Here is a 13,467-nt window from a genome sequence, read left to right as displayed (position 1 = left end):
AAATAAGTAGATACATAGATAAAAGGAATAAGTAATCATAATTTGATGAAATGTTGAAATGCTATAAGAAGGCCATATCTTTGGCTTTCAGACAGTTGGAGTCAACTCACGGATTGGTTTTGTTGGCCATGTCTGGTACCATTCAACTCGTCTGTTTACTGGCTACACAGGGATGCCAGTTTTATGACCTGTCCTTCTAATTGGTGCGTTCTACTGTCATTCTTTCCCACGTGGGCCCAATGGGGGCTGTGCGATATGATTGGCTTAGTTTGAGTGTATCTCTTGATAGAATCATGCTATTCGCTAGCAACCAGGTCCATTGGAACGTGCTGGCACCACAGATACAGAAAAAGTTACACGCGATCAAAACCGAGAAATGATGCATGATCCCAATTTCGAACCACCAGTGGTACATTGAACGCTAAACACCAAAACAAATTGCAATACATTAGTTCAAATAATCATCACACACTATTGTTAAATGTATTTATATGAGACATACCGATACTAATTAATGTATGTTTTTGAGTCTCAATGGGAATAAAACTCACCACTTTGGCAGAGGTTGCCAGTGAAGCCCGGTTTGCAGTCACACACACCAGTCTGCTTGTTGCAGGAGCCTGTAATCTCACAGTTAGGACAAGATGACTGGCACATCAACCCCCAGAATCCATCAGGGCAGTCTGTGGAGCAACAAGTATCTTTCAGTTTAAGTGAGCAGTCAACCAATTATGTTACTTATTTCTCTGTAAAGTCTTAAAGTCTTTTTGGTATTTGGTAAAATATTTTAGGAGATAAATTTATTAAATGGCAAGTTGGTTTAGACAGGCACCAAAGAATGCATACGGGCAGTTCAGTGGGCTAATGACAATCTGAGGTCAGAGAGTGCACACATGTCCTCAATCTTGATCGCATGTCATCACATTTTCTATAGTCTGCCACAACATAATTAGGCTAACATTTTCTAAAACTAACACATAATTTTAATGGAACATGAGAAGCATACAAAATGTATGTACCTTCATGACAAGAGGGTCCTGTCTTTCCAGAAGGACAAGTGCACTGTCCGGTTACGGAATCACAAGGAGCTCCGTCACAGTCGCAGGTCAGACGACAGTTCTCGCCATAGCTCAATGATTGGCAGCCTAGCAACACACAACATATTAAAACATTAAAAGCAGCAACGACAGTTACAGTACATTGTGTAACACACACACTGCAAAGGATTGCAAAACGTTGCAAAAAGAGAACTGCAGAAGGGAAGTTTTAGAGATACTCAATCATTTTCTGTTTATTTATTCAGCCTCTGCCAAATAGCCTCTGCAGTAGTAACTGAAGTAAATTACCCCTGTCATGACCTGGCCTGCAACTTCAGATAAAAACAATCCAGAAAATGTGGATTGCTGTTTTTCTATTTGGCTTTGACAAACCCAGCAAGCTCAGGCCTGGACTGTGCATTAGTGCTGACATGCTGTAACTCTGCTGTGTTATCTTTGTCCACTCCACAGAGGCGCAAAGTCCTGTTTTTATCAGAGGTTCCTGAACAATATTCAGTATCACTTTTATATCACAACACAGAGGGTTGAGCTTTCCATCAATCAGCCGAGTTAACAGCCAGAGGAAACCCTGATGAGGAGGCACACTAATGTCTTGGTTGTACAGTTAGTAATAAAAGAGCACCTGAAGTGGCAAGGTGAATTAGAAAATAAAGTGTTATTTATTTCATCCACTAAATCCACCCAATCCATCAAAGGCAGCAGAAAATGAATTGAAAGATTCAAGAAAGATGTATAGGCACATTAACAAAGGTGGAGAAATTGAGAAACTCATCTATAAAAAAACTGTGCTGACATCAGAAAGGGCATTCAAACAAGTATGAAGTATGCAAACAATAACCACACATGCAGACGCATGTGTTACTGTGCAAGCCCACGCACTTCACATATCCAAACACATGCTTGCAGTGATACAATGATCCTTTACTATAAAGGTTATAGCCACATGAGAGCGCTGTGGAGTCAAGGGGGGGGGGGGGGGGGGGGGGGGGGGGGGGGGGGGGGGGGGGGGGGGGGGGGGGGGGGGGGGGGGGGGGGTGTTCACTGGAAGATACTTAATAGATAAAAAAGAATCTCATGATGCATGCCAGATGTTTGAAAGAAATTTTACTAGACATTGCTCCTTTTACTTACAGTCTGTTTCACTTGTACCTTAACACACATAGTATATCCAGTATGTATTTTCATGTACACCATCCATTAAAAGTAGCCTTTTGTCTCACCTAACTGACATTTTTCTCCATGAAAGCCTGCAGGACATTGCTGGCTGCACTCTCCGGTCCTGGGGTCACATGGCCCTCCACCTGGACAGTCACATTGCTTCTCACAGAGTGCACCAAAGAAGCCATGCACACATTCTAATACACAACAAAATTGGGACGATTAAAGGACAATTTTAAAACACATTTCCAAGCATTTTGTGAAACTATGCAGGATGGTCCTTTCCTGACAGACAAGTTATTAGGATTAAATTAATTATGTCTCTAAGAGTCACAGCAACTTCTTTGCTTTTCTATTATAGACCATTACATCAAAACTGCTGTGCAAGTTAGGCAGTTTACCTGAAAAACCAAAACCATTTCATTCCAAGGATCGGAAGTTGCATGCTGGGTCTGTATAGTTGAATGAATGAGACAGATCTTTTGTGAAGTGTTTATACCTTTCTCACACTGTGGGCCGTGATATGCAGCCTTACAGAAACAGCTCCCTGTTTTGGGGTCGCAGCCAGTGGAATGTTCTTGAAAACAGTCACATTCCTTGGAACAGCCGGCACCATGCGTCCACCTGGGACAAGCTAAGAGGCGGACGAGATCAGTTTGAAAACAGACAAAAAGCACAAGTTAGATCCACAATGTTTTCATGTTTGGACAATCAATGGAGGAATGTAAGTGCATTTACTAAAGTATTGTACTTAGGTACAAATTCTAGCCTACTTGTACTTTACTTGATTACAATTATTAACAACATTCCTTGTAACTTTCACTCCACTACATCTCAGAGTCAAATATAGAACTTTTAATTTTACTTTAACAAGTAAAAATATTATATTTATATCACATAATTGCAAAGTACTCCATTGAAAACCATGTATCTCCAAAGAGTTTTTCTGATGAACACATTTTTTAGCTAGATATTCTTAAATGCTGTTGGAATAGCTGGAAAATATTGTCACAAAGCCGTGATTGATGTTGTTTGTGAAAAGCTGACTTTTTAGAGATACGTGGTTCTTACAGGACAGTGATGCTACAATCATATGATGATCTTACATTACATGACCCATTGCTGTAGTTGTATAAAGTAGTTAAAATCAGTACAACTTTACAGCAGTAAAATGTAACACAATAATGCAGCAGTAATATTAATCCAAAAATAAAACACTGACAGGGACCATTTTACTGCACAATGACAGCTTTTACTTTTGATACTCTTAAGTTTGACAAAAATACACACATACTTTTACTTGTAACAGAGTTTTTCTACACTGTGGCATTGCTACTTTTACTGAAGTAAAGGACGGTAATACTTACTCACCCATGTATGGTAGCGTACCAAAAATATACACATTTGAGTTTTGCTTATAGACATATTAATATCAACATGGCACACCTACAGCCCTAAAACAACTTCAAATAAGTATTTTGTCTAAGGTTAAGCAAAGAAAATAAATCATCATACCAACTTTTGTTTGTTAAAGTCAAGGTGGTGATAGTTAATTTAGACAAAAATTTTGAAATTAAACTTTCTCTCCTAACAGATTGTGTTTCAGTAGGAGCTAAATGAACACACCCAACCACCATGTTATCACAACATCAGTCTTCTGCCAGTTTAAGTTGTGTGACCACTGCCTCCTGTCTTACAGGATTTCAAGAATGCATCATTCATCGTTACTGTGTACTTACTGATCTAATTTAAGACCAGGCAAACTATCTAACAAGTTCCTACAAACTTTGTTGTGTTGTCTGTGGTTGTCTGCAAATTTAATCATATTACCAGACACATTGAACAAATAGTGTAAAAGGTGCCCCGCCACACAAAACCGTTTTTACTTGCATTTTTTGAAATGTTAGTTCAATATGTGTTTGTGTTATGTTGTGAATGTGAAAATGAACTAGTCAGTCAGATGTCATGTTGCCATAGCTCATTATTATTCATGAGCTTGGCCGGTTGCGCTGGGCAAACGATACTGATAGCCAGGCTCTCATTGGCTAGCTGTTAGCCAATCAGAGTCAAGCAGGTTAGCTTGTTGAAATTAATAAGAACTGGCACAAGTTGAGCTGAGTCTTCCTGCAGGCTTTCTATACCACGCTAAAATGTCTTGAAATAAAGTAACCATTCATTTTTCCAACAAAAAATGTTACAGAGTTCATGGTCAGACATTACCGCAACGTAATGAAATACGAGTGGCAGGTCACCTTTAAGTAAGATGTTTAAAACTGATGTACTGCCACATTATAACTTAGTGTTTAGAACAAGCTGCATGCATTTTGCCAAGATTCTCTCTACTTAGTAAAAAAAAAAAAAATTTGAACTTCACTCCACCCTGTCCCTCTCGACAATGGCTTTATGTTAGGTGCAGCTGCAGGCTCTGGTTACACCCTCTCCACCCTCTCAATGTCCCGCTGCAGGATGGAGCAGACAGCTGTGAGAATCTGAAAATATTCCTTGTGCACATTCTTCCATCGATCGGTTTGGTCTTAGAAGAGTAAGCAGCTTCCACAGAAACAAATTAAGAGCAGAGACTCATCGCCATGTCCATCCGGAAGCTTAGGCGCAACCCTAAAACACTGGGGGACGTCAATCTGTTGACAGAGGAGCTGAAAAATCTTTATCATAAGAGGCTGATGCCGATAGAGAAATACTATTCTTTCCATCACTTTCATTCTCCGAGCTATGAGGACGCAGAGTTTGATAACAAACCAATGGTCTTGGTGATGGGACAGTACTCAACAGGAAAGACAACTTTCATCAGGTAAGAATCAAAACATCCACGCCATATAAAACTGCAGATTTGTGCTTGTACTCCACTGAATGTATGGTGCTGTTGTGTTTGGCGGTAATAATGTTGATAATGGTGCTTTGGACTCTAGGTATCTCATAGAACAAGATTTCCCTGGTAGCCGAGTTGGGCCAGAGCCAACTACTGACTGCTTCACTGCCCTCATGTATGGAGAGATGGAAGGACTTATCCCTGGCAACGCCCTCACAGTGGACCCCAAAAAGCCCTTTCGCCACCTCGACCCTTTTGGAAATGCTTTTCTAAACAGGTGACAGGAATCAACAGACAAAAAGAGAGAAAGGAAGAAAGAGGAAGGTGGAGGTGTTCCTCCTCCTTTTACATTTTTCTTTCTCTTACTTCTTTTTGTCAATGTTCTGCCTTCATTAACATATAAAATACTAAAACAAACTATTCCAATTTCCAACCATTTAAATAAAGGCTAGTGAGAAATAGTAGAGTTTTTAATATTTTGTGTTGATGTATTTTTTTCTTCGTAGGTTTCAGTGTGTCCAGATGCCAAATCAAGTCCTCGAGAGTGTCAGCATTATCGACACACCAGGCATCTTAACTGCTGCTAAAAGAAAACTAAGTCGAGGTAAGTACAACTACCTTGCTAATTTCCTTTTTTAATGTCCGTAGAATTAATGGCTCTTCTTCTACTCGCATATATTCAGTTTTAGACAGTTGTAAAGTATTGTTGCTTTCGGAAGGATGTAAATTCCTGCCAAGAGAAGAGTCATAACAGATGCAATTAAATAATAATATTTTAGCCCAACATAATTCAAACATTTGAAGTCAGAAGCAAAGCAAATGAAAGCAGTGTGACTAACTTAGGTGGAGATGAGCAGTAAGTAACTGAGCAGTCCTCACTTTGTTTTATGAATGCATTAATCTATGGGTGTAACTAAAATGGCTTGCAACCAGTGAGGGCCCCTGGGATATGTATGTTCCTCTTGGTGTTGAGGCAGTGATGCTTGCCCCATTAAATAGTCTTAACGAAAACCCTGTGTTTTTGTTCCTTATCCCCAGGCTACGACTTTCCAGCAGTGCTGCGCTGGTTTGCAGAGCGTGTGGATCGAATCATCCTGCTGTTCGATGCACATAAACTAGAGTTCTCTGATGAGCTCACTCGGGCCTTTGGGGCCCTGTGTGGCTATGAGGACAAGTTGCGTGTAGTTCTTAACAAAGCTGACAGGGTGGACTCGCAGCAGCTCATGAGAGTGTACGGCGCCCTCATGTGGTCGCTGGGAAAAGTGTTTCGAACCCCCGAGATCTTGCGGGTTTACATTGGATCTTTCTGGTCAGAGCCCAGGCAGAAGTGTGACCACTACCAGCTGATTGAGCTGGAGGAGGAGGATCTGTTGGCCGACATAAGGAACTTGCCGAGCAATGCTGCAGTACGCAAGCTGAATGACCTGGTGAAGAGGGCACGCTTGGTTAGGGTAAGAGATCTCATACGTTTAACTCTGAACCATACGGTACATATATACTGACAAGCTGAGATGCAGATGTGGTGATTTTTTCCCTCCCTTCCTAGGCACATGCCCACATTATCAGCTATCTGAAGCAAGAGATGCCAACACTTTTTTGCAAAGAAAGCAAGAAGCACAATCTGATTTACCAGCTTCCTGTAATTTTCACCAAGATACAGCAACAGCATCAAGTCCCAGCGGGAGACTTCCCCGACTGCACCAAGATGCAGGTAGAACAATACTCCTTCATTGCTGCCTGAATACCACATTATTAAAATGTATTTACTTAAAAGTGTTCTGTGAGCCTAACGTGATTTCATACCTTTCCAGGAGAAACTTTTGGGTCAAGATTTCTCAAAGTTCAAGACCCTGAAACCAAGTCTGATGGCTTCCTTGGATAAACTCCTGACCACGGACATAGCCAACCTGGTGCCTTTACTTCAACAACAAGAACTAAGGAAGAAATCCCTCCCCAGTGTGTTGGACGGGGAATTTTTGGGAACATTCAGGCCTGAGCATTTCAAGAGAGATCCTTTCAAGGAACTCAAAAAAGAAGATGAGAGCAGTGAGACCGATTTAGATGAGTGGTCGGTGGAGAAATACAAGCCAAAGTACGATGAGATTTTCTACAATCTCAGTCCAAATGGGGGCAAACTGAGTGGCACCAAAGTCAAAGAGTGGATGACGACCACTCTTCTGCCCAACTCTGTGCTCGCTCATATCTGGAGACTGTCTGACATAGATGGGGATGGCATGCTGGACAATGAGGAGTTTGCTCTGGCAGTCCACCTTATTGAGGGAAAACTGGAGGGCCACTGGCTCCCCCGAGAGCTGCCGTCTCACCTCGTGCCCCCGTCAAAACGATTAAGTACAGCGAGCGATGAAGAGTAAACATGACGCTGAGAGGAAGCTGTGGTTCTGTGTACATTATTTGTACATGACTTCCTACATATAACCTAATTTGGTAATAGAAATTTGAAAAACTACAGTCCCTGTTCATAAACCTGTGAAGGTGTTTATGAATCAAAATCTTACCAAAACCTAAAATTACCATTGAAGGTTTGATCAATGCAACATTTTCGCATCCTATTTTTTTGTCTCATTTCTCTCTTGCATTATTTAAAATATTCACAGGAATGATAAAAATACAGCAGCAATTATCTTCAATTAGGTAGAATTATGGTAGGTAGAAGTTATGCCATATATAATAAATACTATATTTCTTTTTTGCCTTAAACACAACAGTTCCTCATCTCACATAATGTTAATGCATTTTTTATCAATTTTATTAAAATTGTAGAGATGATTAGCCACTATCATTTCATTGTTTGTGATAGTTTCATCATCATCACCATCATTGTCACCATAATTACCATTACCATTGTACAGTGGGTATTATGATGAAGTTAGTACTCACACAAGTGGCAGAAGCGGCCATATAGTCCCGGAGAGCACAGACAGCCTCCATACAAATGATGGCAATGTCCGTTGTTGGGACAGTGGCACTTTCTTCTGCAGTGCCTCCCAAAATAACCCCTTGGACAACCTGTAAACATGAGTAATGCCATTTTAGTAGAGGATGCCCAATTCTGTAAAATAAGCACCACTGTGATAAGAGCAACATTTTAACAAGATTACAGTACAAAATTACAATACAAAAATTTAATAGAGTGCTCATTAGGAATTTTCAGACAACATCTGTGGTAGTGTCTGGACACACTCAGCACACACTAAAGTATAAGGAAGAGCAGTAGTTCCCAACCTGGGGATCAGGATCCGCTGGCAAAATTCCAAATTAGTCACAAGATGATTGCCCAGGTAAGAAATAAGATTCAGCAAAATTGTGAAAATATTCAAATGAAACTATTTTGGAAAATGAATGATCATGTCTAACAGACATCCACAAACATGGACAGGGTAGTAAGAAGATATTGCTTCATATTACAGTAAGTGGCAAAAGCAAAAAATGCCTGGGACCACCAATTTCAGAGACTGGTAGTTGTACACAACAGTGTGTGTTTGTGTGTGTGTGTGTGTGTGTGTGTGTGTGTGTGTGTGTGTGTGTACAAACCATCCTCGCAGAGCACGCCCCGTACCCCAGGGGGGCACAAACACTTCCCCGTTACAGGGTCACACGAGCCTCCATTCTGACAACGGCATAGGCTGCTGCAGGCCTGCCCATAGGTGCCCTGTGGACAAGCTGGAGAAGGGGGGGAGGAAAGAGCATTGACACCTCAGTCGCAGTATGCCTTAATGAATCAGAATATGGGGAAATCCTTTGACATTGAAACACAGACTCACATGAGTGAAAGGAAAGTAAAACCAGCAAAAGGTAATGTTATACTCTAGTGTTAAGAAATCAGTCAACACTTCCGCCTTCCGTCCTGTCTTTCCCCATGGTGAGTGCCCTTTCCCTCCTGACATTTTTAATCTCTCTGGCCTTGTTAGCCTGTTTTAAGTGTTACAATCCATCAAGGAAAATTCAGCTTAAATTCCATGTCACTCTTTCTTTACAGCAGTTTAACGTTGCTGAAGATAAGCCAGTTTAAAATAATCTGTGGAGGTGACAGTATTACAGACATTGAAAATATGTCACAATTAAAATACAAATGAATGAGCAAGAAGAGCTTAAATGCTATCCATGTATAGAATCATCATCTCCAGGGTGTGCATCTGAATTTTGCCACCTCAGGAGCATGTTTCTAAAAAGTGACATATTGCTTCTAACGGACTTGTCCCACGTGGTTCTCCTTTTATGATTACCAGCCGACTTGGGTTCAGACCAAAGACAGCCATTAATCATGAAGCCGAATGGGAACATGGAGGCATGCATTCTAACCCAGTAGTGGACATCCTTGGCCTCAGGCTGTGCTCTTGCCGTGGGCCCTGGCCTCGCTCCAGTAGCAGACAGATTGATTCCCCCGGTGCTCTTGTGGTTTGGAGCCCATAAACAACCCAGCCTCCCACACCGAGGAGCCGACAGGTTTTGATACATGGCCCTAGATCATTGCACACAGGGAGCTATCTCATCTCTCTCTAAAACTAGACCACATTGCTAGGGGTAGTTCAAATAGACCTATGGGGAAAAACAGGTTGTGTGTGTTTGTGTGTGTGTTGGCTAGAGAGACATTCAGTTTTTATATTCTCCAAAATTGAATATTCCCCAAATTTTTAAAGAAAGAGTTTGACAACCTCATGTTATTCACATTCTTACTAAAAGTGAGATGAGCAGATCGATGCCACTCCATGTACCAAAGAGCAGTATCAATCCTCTCATCTAACTCTCGGCAAAAAAGGGAATAAAGGTATTTCCTATAAAGCCAAACTATTTTTTCAAATAGTTACAGGACATCCTGAATGAAAACTTAAGTATGTAGATGCTGTTAAGAAAAACATTCAAGAATTTTGAGGAGAGTTCTGAAGGCGGGGTTTCGTTAGCCCACTACAGCACCACTGAAGAATTTGTGTAGTGAAGAAAAATCACAGATGTAACTCTAGATTGTCCGATTAAATATACGTACTCTTGTTACAGATGATTCCAGTCCATCCAGCTGAACATTCACATTGGTCTCTGTCTTCCCTACACACTCCATTCACACAGTCTTCACAGCTCACACTGCAGTCATCCCCAAACGAGCCATCTAGACACACTGAAAAAGAAATGGTCAACTGAAGACAGGTTTCTCTTTTCATTACTTCCTGGTCTGGAGATTTAATAAATCAATAGGATGCAATCAAATTCATTTCTCACCAGGCATTCATCACAGTGCCATCACTCTTTTGTCACAGGCTTTTTACTGTACCTATGCTGCTGTCCAGTCTAAGCTCTCCTCGACGCTCCCTTTGGATCTCCATTGCTTTTTCACCATCACCACCATCGCTACCATCATCATCACTCTCATAACGGGAGTGCGAGGCTGCTGTGTACTGTAAGAGCTGAGGAGCCTTGCGGAACAGCAGGTCTGGTAATCTGTGGGCCTCCAGCTGCTCATCTGTTTCTTCCTCCTCCTCCTCCTCCTCATCTTCTTCTTCCAATTCTCTGTCATACAGAGCTTAACACACCCGTACATTTTTTGGAGTCAAACAATTGTAGATGGATGAAACACTATACTATAACTATAATACAAATCTCACTCACAAATGCAGGAGTGTTGGTCCCGATCCAAACGGAAGCCCAGTTCACAAAAACATTCATATGTACCCAGGGTGTTGACACAGTCGTGTTCACAGCCCGAGGTCTCCGCTAGGCACTCATCAATGTCTGACAGAAGAGTACACAAACAACACAGCTAAGAGAATAAAAAAAGCCAAGTGAAGCCATTGTTAGTAGGTGCGCAGATGGGCCTTTAAAAGAAATTCTAATCAGATGAAGACATTTCTTTTGCTTGACTTTATAACACTTATTTAATTGAACTTTTTCTACCCATCTGGCAGTTCCTCTAGATTGCATAAAGTTTGCTCCTTAGTAAGCAAAACGTTGTGTTTTGCGTGTCCTGCACAACTGTGCCACAACACAGAAAACACTAAAAAGCCCCATGCAAACAGTCTGGTCCTCTTACCATCACAGCCACAGCCATCTGGATTCAGTCTGTGGCCAGCTCTGCAGCTGCACTCGTAGCCGCCTGGGTAATTTCTACAGAAGTGACGGCAGCAGGATTCTCCACTGACACACTCATCACTATCTGAGGAGGGCACGCAGTGATGTAGAGTTGGTTTCGACAAATGGCCAGAAAGACACAAGAAGAGAGTCACAATGAAAATGTAAGAAAATGAGTAAAGAAACAAAGACAGAGAACTAGACTCAGAAGAAGAATTCTTACCTACACAGGTCTTCCTGTCCCGGTCCAGCTGGTAGCCGTGGTTGCAGGAGCACAACGGACCGTTGGTGGTGTGCTCGCAGTGATGAGAGCAACCTCCATTGTTCTTCTCACAGCTGTTGACGATCTCCATCTCAATACCTGGAGGAGAGAGGCCCAAAACCACAATTGAAGCACATAACCAGAGCTGAAACATAATATTTGAGGACTACTACTAATATCTTTTGTTTGTCTCCTCTGCAGATGAGGAGAGAAAAAAAAATTCATTTGAAGCACAGTTCAAATTACAATGCAATTAGAAAGGTAAAGTACACTTCTTTGTGCTTTTTTAAGTAAACTTACCTACTACAGCCATGAATTTACAATCAACATTTGGGATGTATTCCATGAGGATTGCTATTTTAGCCATTCCACAAATTTCTTTAAACTGTTTTTAAGGATAGGAGACTTCATGCATTGCAAGCAAGCATACAAGTTAGAGGGCAGCTTAAACGCAATGCTCTTAATTCTATCAGCATTTTATTTTGCAGTCATAAAGCAAATGAACATTCAACAATGTTAACTTAAAATGTGAGTCTGCTCTATCTAGTTCTCTCTGTTGGTAACAAATTGCAGTGCATCAGACACATTAAAGTGTCAGTTGCCAAGAAATAAAATAGATACTGTTGTGTTTTCTCTTTTAGAGAAGGTGAGTTTGAGACCAAAACAATCTGTTGCAAATGTAGTTAAAGTGTGCATCATGAGTATGTTTTAGGATTCACATGCCAAATTTATTAGGAGGATTTTCTCATTTGCACAAAGAAATGTGAAAGGCTAATATTCATTTCTAAAGTCTTTACTTACGGTAGCACTGCTTGCCATCAGCACCAAGTTCAAATCCCGGACGACACACACAGCTGAAGGAGCCCAGCATGTTGACACAGCTGTGGGAACACTTGGCATGGCCTGAACTGCACTCGTCAATGTCTATACGAGACACAAAAAGACAAAAGAAAAATCACATTAGCATTGGAAAGTCATGATGGCAATTATCAAAGATCAGTTACAAAACACAAGAATCTATATCTCAAGGCAATATTGAGCATTTAAGAGCTGATGTATGTTTTCTTGTCCTCTTTAACCTAAGACAGTTGGCTAAATCCTAGTTTACTCTTAGGGCCAGAAGAGCCCGGGTTTTTATGGTTCACGCTGCTACATAAAAACACACTTTTTGAAACAGATGCAAATGTACATTGACACAAATAGTTCATACATAAACTCAGCACCCCCCCCCCCCCCCCCCCCCCCCCCCCCCCCACACACACACACACGCACACACACACACACACGCACACACACACGTCAAGGGTCTCAGGCTCTTTGGGCTCAGGTACTGTAGTTAACAATACCTTTTGTTGGGACTACTTCTGACACTGTTAATGCTCCCATAGATATCTGGATGTGGCCAGGATTTCCAAACAATGTAGCAAATACCTTTTTTGTTTTTTGTAGTTTCCTGGTCTGGCTATCACCAGCCCAAGCCAAACTCAATACATTTGAGATTCAGCAGTGGGGAGTCTGCTCTGTGTTTTTTCTAATCTCTGCACAAGAGGCCTGACCAACAGGCACAGTTCAAATGACTCTATACGCAATCGGATAGTTCTTCAACCAATTAGACCAATGATCCGGGTGATGCAGAAGTGACAGCGGCATCAACGGGTTGCTGCGCATTGTTGGTGTTCACTGGCAGCTATGTTGAATGTAAACAAGAAGCTATTTGGTCGCTTCTCTACTGTCATCATGTTAAACCCGCCAATAGCACGCCAGGTAGATAAGCCACTTTGTGATTGGTTCCAGCAAAATTGTGAACTGATGCAGGAGAATTAAACATGCAGGTTTCCAGACCGAGCTGCAGGGTCAAACCAAACTGCCGGCAGAGTGGACAAGGTTTACCCAGTCTAATAGTTTCATCAGCCTCAACTCAATACGTATCTGTTGTAGTGCATATTTGCTTTCAAAAAGAGGTTTAGTGTGGCTGTAGGTTATGGAAAAATAATAATGTCATCCTCTTACTGTAAACTGTGTGAAGTTTTTGAGGCTGTTTGATATATCTGCTCTGTGTGTGTGTGTGTGTGTGTGTGTGTGTG

General features: G+C 41.4%; 2 protein-coding genes across 3 annotated transcripts in view; one reads left to right on the top strand and one right to left on the bottom strand.

Annotated features, from left to right (window-relative positions):
- Positions 1-13,467, bottom strand: part of LOC117942232 (multiple epidermal growth factor-like domains protein 6) — a 51,488-nt gene that overhangs the window by 15,764 nt on the left and 22,257 nt on the right. For both annotated transcript variants that reach the window (XM_034867594.1, XM_034867595.1), the window contains 12 exons: positions 12,185-12,307; positions 11,345-11,482; positions 11,084-11,206; positions 10,663-10,785; positions 10,328-10,576; positions 10,046-10,174; positions 8,596-8,724; positions 7,942-8,070; positions 2,716-2,850; positions 2,279-2,413; positions 1,020-1,145; positions 552-683 (listed from right to left, as the gene is read on the bottom strand). In XM_034867594.1, the coding sequence (XP_034723485.1) occupies positions 552-683; positions 1,020-1,145; positions 2,279-2,413; positions 2,716-2,850; positions 7,942-8,070; positions 8,596-8,724; positions 10,046-10,174; positions 10,328-10,576; positions 10,663-10,785; positions 11,084-11,206; positions 11,345-11,482; positions 12,185-12,307 (1,671 nt within the window). The remainder of the gene's footprint in view (positions 1-551; positions 684-1,019; positions 1,146-2,278; positions 2,414-2,715; positions 2,851-7,941; positions 8,071-8,595; positions 8,725-10,045; positions 10,175-10,327; positions 10,577-10,662; positions 10,786-11,083; positions 11,207-11,344; positions 11,483-12,184; positions 12,308-13,467) is intronic.
- On the top strand, positions 4,658-7,837 carry LOC117942233 (EH domain-containing protein 2-like). Its single transcript, XM_034867596.1, has 6 exons — positions 4,658-5,025; positions 5,144-5,320; positions 5,550-5,647; positions 6,082-6,494; positions 6,590-6,754; positions 6,855-7,837. The coding sequence occupies exons 1-6, from the start codon at positions 4,805-4,807 to the stop codon at positions 7,413-7,415; spliced, it is 1,635 nt and encodes a 544-aa protein (XP_034723487.1). The 5' UTR covers positions 4,658-4,804; the 3' UTR covers positions 7,416-7,837.

Source organism: Etheostoma cragini, chromosome 3, assembly GCF_013103735.1.
Source record: "Etheostoma cragini isolate CJK2018 chromosome 3, CSU_Ecrag_1.0, whole genome shotgun sequence".
In the NCBI taxonomy this organism is placed as follows: Eukaryota; Metazoa; Chordata; class Actinopteri; order Perciformes; family Percidae; genus Etheostoma; species Etheostoma cragini.
Note: the sequence above shows the minus strand (reverse complement) of the source record. Positions and strands in the feature narration are given on the sequence as shown.

What these genes read in the sequence shown, in the direction of transcription:
- LOC117942233 (XM_034867596.1), top strand. Translation starts at nt 4,805, where the DNA reads ATGTCCATCCGGAAGCTTAGGCGCAACCCTAAAACACTGGGGGACGTC. An exon ending in GGAAAGACAACTTTCATCAG is followed by an intron (nt 5,026 to 5,143) that starts GTAAGAATCAAA and finishes TTTGGACTCTAG; the next exon opens with GTATCTCATAGAACAAGATT. An exon ending in AGAGGGCACGCTTGGTTAGG is followed by an intron (nt 6,495 to 6,589) that starts GTAAGAGATCTC and finishes CTCCCTTCCTAG; the next exon opens with GCACATGCCCACATTATCAG.